This window comes from Saimiri boliviensis, chromosome 2 (genome assembly GCF_048565385.1).
Source record: "Saimiri boliviensis isolate mSaiBol1 chromosome 2, mSaiBol1.pri, whole genome shotgun sequence".
Classification (NCBI taxonomy): Eukaryota; Metazoa; Chordata; class Mammalia; order Primates; family Cebidae; genus Saimiri; species Saimiri boliviensis.
In genome coordinates, this window is record NC_133450.1 from 220454797 (window position 1) to 220466976 (window position 12180).

The window sequence follows — 12180 nt, forward strand, 5'->3', positions numbered from 1 at the left end:
CCTGTCTACCCCAAGCCCTCAGATTTCTGGTCATGCATTTGTGGGAACTGTTACCATGGCATCCCGGGCAGGGCATGAGGTAGGAGCACTAGGTTGGAATTAGCTGTTTATCTCTCCCGCTGGTCTGTGAGCTCCCAGAGAGCAAGGACTGGGTTTTCATATTTGCTGTAACCCCGGCTCCTGACACAATCTGGAATGTTCCAGGTGCTAAAGAAGTATTTCTTGTAGAATCCTAATTAGGGGAAATGAGTCAGGCTGACAGGACCAGGGGAAAGGAAAAAGGGAAAGCAGATAAGCTCGAAGTCTGCCCTCTGGATGGTTCAGGACACACAGCCCTCCTGTGCCCAACTTCTCACCAGACACCTGTAGGTTAGCCCACTGCAACCTTGGCATTACCAGTACTGCAGAAAGCCCCCTTCAGCACACAGCAGAAGCACCATCTATAAAAACTCGCAGCAAGCCTTTGTCTCTTTGCAGTCAGCTCCTCTTCTGCTGATCTGCCCATTGCTACCTTGCAATGTCCTTTCAGACCGTCTCTGATAAATCTGCCTTTCTTTATCTACACGCCACTGGCTCCAGATACTCACCACTCACCCACAACATTTGTTGAATGAAGTTTTCTACCTTTCACCTGATAAAAGGTGTTTCTTTCCAGCCCAGGAGCCAGAGAGACAGAATAAAGAGTCATAAAAGTTTATTATATGAAAGAAAGAACACGGCTTCTGTACATCTATTTACAGCACACACAGACTTATTTACAGCAAGATGGAGGCCTTGGTGTGGGTGAGGGACTGACGGAGAGTGAGGAGGCGTGAACAGCCTCCCATGGCTCGAAAACGGGGAACCCCAGCAGAAGGGGGTGCAGCAGAAGCTGGTGGGGGAACCGGCGTTCCTGTTCTTCCTCAACGGAGACCTGGTGAGTGTGTAGCAGGTGGGATGGAACCCAGAGTCCATGCAGGACCCTGGGGGCGCAAGGGAGATGCTGGAGTTGAACCCAGAACATTCTCGGGTTGATCACAGTGTCCTTGGGGTGCTCTGGGGAAAGGTCTGTGCCCCTCTGCCGCTGACGCTGTCCGCAGCTGCAGCGGGGAAAGGTGCCTGGGGTCACAGCTCGCTGGAGCGGACGGCAGGCTCCAGCTTGTGCGACAGGGCAGTGAGGACCTTGTTGAACTTCTCATAGCGCCGGGCCTGGCTGCTGCTGGCACCCTGACTGCCCCAGAGGAGGCGCATCTGGAACTCCGTGCTGAACACCTCCAAGAGCTCCGGCCGGGCCTGGAACCCTGCAATGTTGGGGCATAGGGTCAGGGCAGAGGCTGGGATTCCTGTCCGGAGCCCCAGCATTCTTCAGTCCCTCCTGTTAGGGACCTCCCACCAACTCTGCCAAGGATCCGACAAAATGTGTGGATCAACATGACCCTGTAGTTTCGCATCTTTGTCCTGTTTTTTGTTTATTTTTGTTTGTCTGGTTTTTTGAGACAAAGTTTCTCTCTTGTTGCCCAGGCTGGAGTGCAATGGCACAATCTGGGCTCACTACAACCTCCACCTCCAGGGTTCAAGCAATTCTCCTGTCTTAGACCCCGAGTAGCTGGGACTACAGGCATGCAACATCACGCCCAGCTGATTTTGTATTTTTAGTAGAGACGGAGTTTCATCATGTTGGTCTCAAACTCTCAACCTCAGGTGATCCATCCGCCTCAGCCTCCCAAAGTGCTGGGATTACAGGCGTGAGCCACTGTGCCTCGGCTATTTTTATGATAATTATTATTTTCTGAAGAAGAAAAAGGTGGGGAAGACATATACCAGGATGTTCAAAGCACTTGCTCCTGAGTAATCATGGGCAATTTTTTTTTTTTTAAACGGAGTCTTTCTCTGCCACCCAGGCTGGAGCACAGTGGTGTGATCTCAGCTCACTGCAACCTCCACCTCCTGGGTTCAAGTGATTCTTCTATCTCAGCCTCCCGAGTAGCTGAGAGTACAGGTACATGCCACCATATCCAGCTATTTTTTTTTTTTTTTTTTTTTTTTGGTATTTTTAGTAGAGGCGGGGTTTCACCATGTTGGCCAGACTGGTCCTGAACTCCTGACCTCAGGTGATCCACCCACCTTGGCCTCCCAAGGTTCTGAGATTACAGGTGTGAGCCACCGTGCTTGGCCATGGGTAATTTTTTTAACCTTATTTTTGCTCAGCTTATATTTCCAATCTGTCTTCAGTAAATTATCATGATTTGCATAATGCCAGAAGCAGTAAGAGAGATTGTCTCTGCCACTTTCTTCTCCTTTCGCCAGAGGGGAGTTTAAATTTTCAGTTAGACCTCCTTAAAGACCGGGCGGGTCTTTGTCACCCCAGAGCCCCAGACTGGGAGCCTTACAAACAACCTTGTAAAGTAAGGCCACAGGCTGCCCACTGCACAGGTGAGAACACTGAGGCCCAGCAAAGCTAAGACGACGGCTAAGGTGCTCTTTGAATCATCTGTTTGCCCCAACCCCCACCTGGTGCCTGCCACTAATAGTTACTTGTTGAACTAATGAGTGAAGGAATGAAGAAAAGACATGAGGCTGGGCATGGTGGCTCACACCTGTAATCCCAGCACTTTGGGAGGCCGAGGCAGGCAGATCACCTGAGGTCAGGAGTTTGAGACCAGCGTGACCAACATGATGAAACCCTGGCTCTACTAAAAATACAAAATTAGCCAGATGTGGTGGCGCATGCCTGTAGTCCCAGCTACTTGGGAGGCTGAGGCAGGAGAATCACTTGCACCCAGGAGGCAGAGGTTTGTAGTGAGCCAAGATCTTGCCATTGCACTCCAGCCCAGGCACCAAGAGCAAAACTCCATCTCAAAAATAAATAAATAAATAAATAAGCCACACCACGAGGCATGGTGGCTCACACCTATAATCCCAGCACTTTGAAAAGCCAAGGTGGGCGGATCCCCTGAGGTCAGGAGTTCAAGACCAGCCTGGCCAACATGGTGAAACCCCGTCCCTACTAAAAATACAAAAAGTTAGCCAGGCATGGTGGTACATGCCTCTAATCCCAGCTTCTCAGGAGGCTGGGGCTGGAGAATCGTTTGAAGCAGAGGGAAACCTGGGAAGCAGAGGTTCCTTGAATCCTGGGAAGCAGAGGTTGTAGTGAGTTGAGATAGCACCATTGCACTCCAGCCTGGGCAACAGTGCGAGACCCAAAAAAAAAGGACATGAGAGGAATGAGAGGAAGGAGAGGAAGGTGTTAGGGAGACAGCAGTACAGAGGGGTGGAAAGGGAAGCAGTGAGACAGGGTGAGAGAGGCCTCAGCCTGCAGGCCCTCCAAGGTGCCACTGGCCACTCACCCTGCAGCTTGACCTCAGCATTGGTGTGGTACAGGCCTCCGTGGTGTGCCACCGTGCGAGCAGCCTCCAAGTGGGCCAGCACCACCTCCACACCGTGCTCCGTGCTGCCCCAGGGCTCAGGGCCCTCAGGTGGGGCCGAGTCACACTCCAGCAGGGTGATGAGGGGCAGCACATGAGGAAATGTGGTGTTGCTCAGAGGCGGGCCTTCTGCAGGGAGAAAGGCAGCAGGCACTTAGAGACCCTGGAGCCTCCACCACCCACTGCAGCCCCGGAAGCCCAAGTGCAGGAGGGAAGGGCCTGGCTGAGGTCCCAGAGAGAGCCCCAGGGGCTCCTTACTCCTGGGACAAATGCTTCCTTTCTGGTTCCCCCAACTGAAACCACTGCCGCCCTGGCCCAGCCCCAAGGGCTGAGCCCGCACATGGACAGTGCTGACGCAGCTGCCAGCAGGGACAGTGAGCTCAGGGCAAGCAGCCTGCACAGAGCTCAGCCAGGCTCTCGTCACTGTCCATGCTGGGAGTCTTTGCCACCCCAAGGAGGGCTGCAACCTGTCCAAAGTCACACAGCAAGGAAGTACCTTTGCCCTCGTTGAGGCTCTTGAGAAAAGGCTTAAGCTTCTTCTCGTACAGGATGGCACCCTCCGTGTGCCGCTGCCGCAGGGTCACCCATGTCTGCTCCAGCCGAGAAATCTGGGGAGGCCAAACTGTGAGAGAGCAGCCAGGCAGAAAGCCTGCAGGGGCCACCCTGCTGAGTGGACAACTAGATGTGGGATAATTATTATCATTATGGCCATCCTTCACATACCAGGGTCACATCTCCCATGGAGCTCTCATAACAACCCATTTTACAGATGAGGGAACTAAGGCTCAGAGAGGGGAATGACTTGCCCACAGTTATTCCAAAAAAGTGGCAGAGCTGGAAGTTGAACCTAGGGCACTGCCTCTGAGACCTTGTTGTTCTTATTTATTATTTATTGATTGATTGATTTATCTTCGAGATGGAGTCTCCCTCTGTCACCCAGGCTGGAGTGCAGTGGCACGATCTCGGCTCACTGCCCCCTCTGCCTCCTGGGTTCAAGCGATTCTCCTGCCTCAGCCTCCTGAGTAGCTGAGATTACAAGCGTCCACCACCATGCCTGGCTAATTTTTGTATTTTTAGTAGAGACGGGGTTTTACCATGTTGGCCAGGCTGGTCTCAAACTCCCGATCTCAGGTGATTTGCCCACCTTTTACCATGTAGGCCAGGCTGGTCTCAAACTCCTGATCTCAGGTGATGTGCCCACCTTGGCCACCCAAAGTGCTGGGATTACAGGTGTGAACCACCGCGCCCGGCCTTATTCTTATTCTTTTTTTTTTTTTTTTTTTAAAGATGGGGTTTCTCCATGATGGCCAGGCTGGTCTTGAACTCCTGACCTCAGGTGATCCACCCACCTTGGCCTCCCAAAGTGCTAGGATTACAGGCGTGAGCCACCGCGCCCGGCCTATTCTTTAAACTCATATAATGCTCCTCATTCATTTTATTTTACAAGCGAGGAAACTGAGGCCCAGAGACAGGAAAGAACTTGCTGTGGGTCAGCACTTGCAGAACTCAGTTCTCCCCGGTACTCTCACCAATGCTGCCTAGAAAATCCAAAGCTCCTCCTATTTCATACACAGCCATCCCAAAAGGAACGCCAGGGTTCTTCCAGACAGTCTATCGATGCCGGCTCTGCACGGCCCTCAGTACCTGGGCCATGTCCAGGGCACCCATGACCGCCGCGAAGCTGAACATGTTGCCCATAGTCCCCCGCAGCTCGGCCGCCAGCTGGATGGTCTTGTGCAGCAGCGCTGCCCGCTCCTCCGCAGAGCCGGTGCAGCCCAGGATGTCCACGGCCAGCATGATGGACATGGTGTGGAACCTGTCGAAGTGGCGGGGTCAGAGGCGGCGGGCTTGGGGACTGGAGTGAGGGGTGCTGACAGGAGGCCGGCCCTGCCTGTGGTTGGGCCGGGAGGGGCAGAGGGCGGAGCCAACGTGAGAGGTTGTAAGGGGTCAGTGGAACAAGGGAGCGCGGCCAGAGCGCGGAAAGCAAGTCCTCGGGCTTCTGATTGGCCAGCATAAGACAGGGGCGGGGCCAGAGCTGTGGGTGAGCCGCGGAATGCATCACGCAGAGCAGTTTTAAGAATGAACAAGAAGTCCGAGCTGATGGGCGGGGCCAGGCTGATAGTCCAGTGGATGACTGGTCAAGGGGATGCGAAAGGAAGGCGAATGCGGAAATACAGGACTCAGTCTTTGGGAAATCAGTTTGCTTAGAGGGAGTCATCCGGGGTTGCGATTGGTCAATGGGCTGGGAGGCGTGGCCAGAGCGCCCAGACGCGGGGCTGAGAGGTTATGATTGGCCAACCCGCCCGGGCTAGCGGGTAGTGCGGTAGCCAGGGGTTCCCCGCGAGTCCCCGGGTGCCGGCGCTGCCTCACCTTTCCAGCAGGTCTAGGCGTAGCTGCCGGCCATGGGGGAGGGTGAGCAGCTCCATGCCCCAGCGGACTCCCATTAGGGTCTGCATCTCCTTGGTAACGCCCAGTATCCTAGCAACCTGCAAAGACGCCGAGAGGGCTGATTAATAGCCTGTCAGGGCTGTGAGTCAGAGAGCTTTTTTTCTTTTTTTCTTTTGAGACAGTTTCGCCCCTGTTACCCAGGCTGGAGTGCAATGGCACGATCTCGGCTCACCGCAACCTCCGCCTCCTGGGTTCAGGCAATTCTCCTGCCTCAGCCTCCTGGGTAGCTGGGATTACAGGCACGCGCCACCATGCCCAGCTAATTTTTTGTATTTTTAGTAGAGACAGGGTTTCACCATGTTGACCAGGATGGTCTCGATCTCTTGACCTTGTGATCCACCCGCCTCGGCCTCCCAAAGTGCTGGAATTACAGGTTTGAGCCACTGCGCCCGGCCAGAGAGCTTTTATCTAAGTGGGTAGCCTGGTTGGGAGGTGGGGTTTGAATCCCAGCTCCACCGCTAACCCTCTGATACGGAACAAGTGACTCTGCCTTTCTCAGAGAGCCTCAGTTTCCCCATCTGTGAAATGGGGATTAATGGAAAAATGTCCAGAGGTGCCTGGTGTATTAAATACTCAGTTAAGGTTGGCTGAGCGTGGTGGCTCACACCTGATTGCCAGCACTTTGGGAGGCCGAGGTGGGAGGATCACCTGAGGTCAGGAGTCTGAGACCAGCCTAGCCAATATGGCAAAACCCCATCTCTACTAAAAATCCAAAAAGTAGCTGGGTGCAGTGGCATGTGCCTGTAGTCCCATCTACTTGGGAGGCTGAGGCAGGAGAATCACTCGAACCCAGGAGGTGGAGGTTACAGTGAGCTGAGATCCTGCCACTGCACTCCAGCCTCAGTGACAGAGTAAGACTCCATCTCAAAAAGTACATACATACATACATACATACATATTCAGTTAAGGTCAAGGGCAGGATACTTGTTCATTGCAGAAGGAAACCCTGAAGCCCAGGGAGGGAATGGGCTTGCCCAAAGTCACACACTGGGCCTACAACCTGGGTCCTCCCTGCCACCCAGGACTCTTCATGGAGCGACCTTTCTGCCTTGTCTCTTTTCTTGCTTCCTGTGCTCTGAGACCACTGTAACCCAGTAATCAGTTTCTCCCAAACTGCAAAAGGAGAAGCTGAGACATAGAGAGAACTGGGGTCTTTAGATGTTCAAAGACTCAACAAAGCTAAGGCCTGGGCATTGACAATTTATGGGCCGAGGAGGTCATGACTTCTGCTTATCTGTCCGCTAAGGGGGTAGGGGTGGAGAGTTGGGCCTTTTCTAGAGAAGTGTCCCCAGGTGCCTCAGGGAGCCAGAGAAAACTATCTGCCCTGTTCTAGTGCCAAACTGGCAACTGGAGGAAGCAAGGATCTCTTATGTGCTTTTTTTTTTTTTTTTTTTTTTTAAAGAGTCTCCCTCTGTTGCCCAGGCTGGAGTGCACTGGTGTGATCTCAGCTCACTGCAACCTCTACCTTCCAACTCAAGCAATTCTTCTGCCTCAGCCTCCTGAGTAGCTTGGATTATAGGCACCTGCCATGATGCCTAGCTAATTTTTGTATTTTTATTAGAGACAGGGTTTCACCATGTTAGCCAGGCTGGTCTTGAACTATCGACCTCAGGTGATCCACTGACCTCAGGTGATCCACCCGCCTCAGCCTCCCAAAGTGCTGGGATTCAGGTATAACCACAACTCTCGGCCTTATGTGCTTTTTAAAAGGAAAAACTAGAGGCCCACTGAGGCTAAATGACCAGCCCAGAGACAGAGCAGGCAAAGGACAGCCATGGAGCTAGAATCCGGCCCACTTGCTGTACTTGGGGGAATCTGGGAGCCAGCTTCTCACTGCTCTGCGCCAGAGAACAGAGGCGCTCCCCCAACCCGAGTGCACAGCCAGCACCTACCAAGCAGTCCACCTTGGTGACATGCCGGGCCAGCGTCCGGGCATCCACCTCCGACAGCAGCTCCTTGACCTTCCGCAGAAGGCCTACCTCCAGCGGCCGGTTATCCCTGGGGATCAGTAGTGACTGGAAGGTGGCCGGGTTGAAGGAAGAGGTGACTTCCACAATGGGGACTGTGAAGGTCTTGCCCCAGTCCCCCTCGGGGGCCCCATTTTCTGACAGTTCCTTTAGCTTCTCCCCATAGCTCCTGGCCTGCCGGCTGGAGGCCTCAGCCGCTGCCCACTCTCGGCTGCCACGCACGGGAGGCTGCAGCTGGCAGTAGTGGCCAGAGTCCGGGTCACTGTAGCTGCTGAGTGATGGTGACGGGGAGGCCTTGCAGAGGGTGTGGGAGGGGCTGGTGTGGGGACCCTTGTCTGTCTCCCCATGGGTCTTTGGGGCACTTCCGGAACATAGCTGAGGCTCACTGGAACGGCGGGCAACAGGAGAGGCAGGCAGTGCTGTGGCAGAAGGGGCTGCAGGGGCAGCGTGGACTCGGGTTACTGCAGAAAGGTAGAGAGAGACCCAGTTACAGCAGCTCCCCACCAAAGTGAGATTCCTGCATTCCTTCCCAAAGACCAAGCTCCCTCACTCCTTGTAGGGAATACAGAGGTGATGTCCCCACCTCCTGGCATGAGCAGAGACCAGGGCTGGCAGAAATCACCAGGACCCAGGAGTTTGCATGGCCCCACCCTGAGGCTGCTGCAGCCTTGGGGACCCACTGCTTGGAGGAGCGTCCAGTGATCCAGGGAAGCTGAGCACCTGCTGCAATTTCTTGTGCCACATGCAATTGTTTCTCAATCAATTAGCAATAATGATTTTTTTTTTTTTTGAGTCAGAATCTCACTGTCACCGAGGCTGGAGTGCAATGGCACCAACTAGGCTCACTGCAACCTCCACCTCCTGGGTTTTCAAGCAATTCTTGAGCCTCAGTCTCCCTGAGTAGCTGGGATTACAGTCATGTACCACCACACCCGGCTAATTTTTTCTTTTTTCTTTTTTTTTTAGTCAGAGTCTCACTCTGTTGCCCAGGCTGGAGTGCAGTGGTACTATCTCAGCTCACCGCAACCTCTGCCTCCCAGGTTCAAGCAATTTTTCTGCCTCAGCCTCCTGAGTAGCTGGGATTACAGATGTGTGCCACCACGCTCAGCCTGAATTAGCAATAATGATTTGTTGCTATACCTTGTGTGCCAGGAGCTGGCAACATGCTGGAGCTATAAGGGCAGTAAAACCATCATCAAACCTCAGAGGCAGTATTTACTGAGCTCTTACTGTCTGCAAGACCCTTCTTTGTGTCTCAGTCTATTTAACCCTTTCAGTGTCCTGGGGGTAAGTACTTTTACAATCCTCATTCCACAGACGAGAAAACTGAGGCTCAGAGAGGTGCACTGACCTGCCCAAGGTCACCCAGCCAGCAAGTGGTAGAGCCAGGATTTAAGTCTTGATATCTGGGCTGCTTTACTATACCACATTGCTTAGAAATTGTCCAATAAGTCATTTTTGGCAAGGAATTTTACATTTTATATTCAGGGGTATTGCTTTGAAATCAAGTTTGTAGTTATGACAAAGTCGGCAGCTCTGTGTTTAGGGAAGGATTTGTGACAACCAATACGGACAGCAACACTTCAGTGGAATGCCTCCCTAGGCGAAAGTTCCTCCTGGGAAAGCCCCCTCTCAAGACACTTGGCCTGCCACGTGGACAATATGGACTACTGAAAACATTCTTTTTGTGTTTTTTTCCAGAAATGACCTATTGGAATGTTTCTAACATAGAAACTTTCTTCATATTTATAAGAAAGCACAGTGTTCTGTACTTTCCACTTAACTTTTGCTGTGAACCTAAAATTGCTCTAAAAAATAAAGTCTATTAAGAAAAAGGGAGGCCGGGCGCGGTGGCTCATGCCTGTAATCCCAGCACTTTGGGAGGCCGAGTGGGCAGATCACCTGAGGTCAGGAGTTCAAGACCAGCCTGGCCAACATGGTGAAACCCCATCTCTAGTAAAAATACAAAAATTAGCTGGGCATGGTGTCACCCGCTTGTAATCCCAGCACTGTGGGAGGCCGAGGTGGGTGGATCACCTGAGGTCAGGAGTTTGAGACCACTCTGGCCAACGTGGTGAAACACCATTTCTACTAAAAATTAGCCAGGCCTGGTGGTGCATGCCTGTAATCCCAGCTACTCAGGAGGCTGAGACAGGAGAATTGCCTGAACCCAGGAGGCGGAGGTTGCGGTGAGCCGAGATCGCGCCATTGCACTCCAGGCTGGGTAACAAGAGCGAAACTCCGTCTCAAAAAAATAAATAAATAAATAAATAAATAAATAAATAAATAAATAAATAAATAAAATAAATAAATAAATAATATTCCACCTGGTTCTGGTAAGCTACTAGAAAAATAAATAAATACATAAATTGTTGTTCAATGAACAAGCCATGGATACATCTTGTATCTTGATACCAACAGTTCTCCTAACAGGTTTTTAGTGTCAATTCTTGCTCTCAGTAAAGAGGCAGAAACACACATAACCACACACAGGTGACAGAAGTCATCAATGACAGATTCGTTCCACCTGCTCCACCCCCTCTGCTGGCCATACCAGTGCTGTAGGCGGGGGAGCTAGGGCTCTCGGAGATGGGCGACATGGGCGAGTGCAGGTCTGGGATCTGGTCCATGCTGAGGGCACAGCTGCGGATGGAGTCCCGAGGACGGGGCAGCGACATACTGTGGAACAGACACTGTCATGGGCAGGGAGTCCCGAGGTCAGGGGCCTCGGCCTGCCTCTGGAACCCCCACCTCTGCACCTTGAACTTCAGAGGCAAAGAAGATCGGAGATCATCAAATCCAACCTCCTGACTGGCAGGTACAAAAAACCCGGAAGCCCAGAGGACGGGGGACACAGTGAGGCAGGAGCAGAGCTAGGAACCCTGGTGGTGAGCACACCTGGCTTTCTTTTTCTTTTTTTGAGTCAGAGTTTTTCTCTTGGTGCCCAGGCTGGAGTGCAATGGTGCGATCTCAGCTCACCGCAACCTCTGCCTCCCATGTTCAAGTGATTCTCCTGCCTCAGCCTCCTGAGTAGCTAGGATTACAGGCATGCACCACCACACCTGGCTAATTTTGTGTTTTTAGTAGAGACGGGGTTTATTCATGTTGGTCAGGCAGATCCCAACCTCAGGTGATCTGCCCGTCTCAGCCTCCCAAAGTACTGGGATTACAGGCATGAGCCACTGGACCTGGCCACTTGCCCGGTTCCTAGTCAGTATCCTCCACATGGCCCTGCTCTCCTCCATTCCCACCCAGCCTTCCCCTCCACAAAGCTTAGAGAAGCCTGAGGATGAGGCTTGGAGGCACCCAGCTGAGCCAACACTTTTCAGGCTCCTCTGTCCCTCTCTTTCCCTGAGGGGTAGAGGATGGGAAAGGGGATACAGGCCAGAATTCAACTACCCGACGGGGTGCCTTTTGCAAGTTAGTCAACTACAACCATTCTCTGGGCAGACACGGCCCCTCACTAGCGCCTTCGGCTTGATAAGCAGAGACTTCCTCCAGCCTGGAGAACTGTCTGGGGAGAGGGGCCAGCAGGAAGGGTGGGGAGCCTTAGGGAGTGGGACCATCATCCTGACCTCTCCTCTCTGCTCCCAACTATGCTCAGGATGCCTCAGGCACACATGGTCCATGGATCCTGGCACCATTATGTGTACTGGTTTCAAACCACAGGCCAAGTGGCTGCTGTCCCCAGGGTATCCATTCGTCAACTCCTTGGCTGGAAGTACCCAACCCAGGCCAGGGAGATGTGGCCTCAAGGGCCTGTCCAAGTGCAGGTGGCAAAGGACAGCGGATCTCTTTGCAAACAGCCAGGGAAGCCACAGAAACTTGGGGCACAGAGTTCAGAGTCTGCAGACCTGGGTTTGGGTCTTGATCCTAGCACTATCTAGCAAGCAGTTTCCCCCCTCTAAGCCTGCGTCCTCATCTATAAAGTGGGTGTATGGGCAGGACCCACCTCCCATAAGGAAGTGGGCACTAATGAGATTAGCCACGTACAACGCTTAACACTTAGGAGGATCTCAGGAACCTTTAGCTGCTGTGGCTTTTCCCAGCATCCAGGGCCTGGTCTTAGCCCCAGAGACAATCGGGTGTGATTAAAATTCACTGAGAACATCCCATTCCCTGTGCAGTGATTTCCATGCTGTAAAGCCCTCTGCTTGGATGCCCACCTTGGCCTAGATGGGTAGGATGAAGAGGGGTGGTATTGGGCAGTGGGGACCAGGCCCCTCTCCGGTTCAGGACTCAGGGCTCCCTTGGGGTAGGGAGGGCTGCTTGAATGAAAGCCTTTATAGGTAGGAATATGAGATAAGAATGGAGAAGTGACAGGGTCAAGGGCACATGACTAGCAAGTGGCAGAGCTGGAA

At 52.8% G+C, this 12180-nt stretch overlaps 1 protein-coding gene across 6 annotated transcripts in view; it reads right to left on the bottom strand.

The window, feature by feature from the left end:
* Positions 1–677: 677 nt before the first annotated feature.
* Positions 678–12180, bottom strand: part of SH2D3C (SH2 domain containing 3C) — a 42164-nt gene continuing 30661 nt past the window's right edge. For all 6 annotated transcript variants that reach the window (XM_003940597.3, XM_074395377.1, XM_074395376.1 and 3 more), the window contains 7 exons: positions 10374–10498; positions 7745–8280; positions 5775–5890; positions 5049–5220; positions 3901–4012; positions 3327–3533; positions 678–1280 (listed from right to left, as the gene is read on the bottom strand). In XM_003940597.3, the coding sequence (XP_003940646.1) occupies positions 1105–1280; positions 3327–3533; positions 3901–4012; positions 5049–5220; positions 5775–5890; positions 7745–8280; positions 10374–10498 (1444 nt within the window). In that variant the 3' untranslated portion in view covers positions 678–1104. The remainder of the gene's footprint in view (positions 1281–3326; positions 3534–3900; positions 4013–5048; positions 5221–5774; positions 5891–7744; positions 8281–10373; positions 10499–12180) is intronic.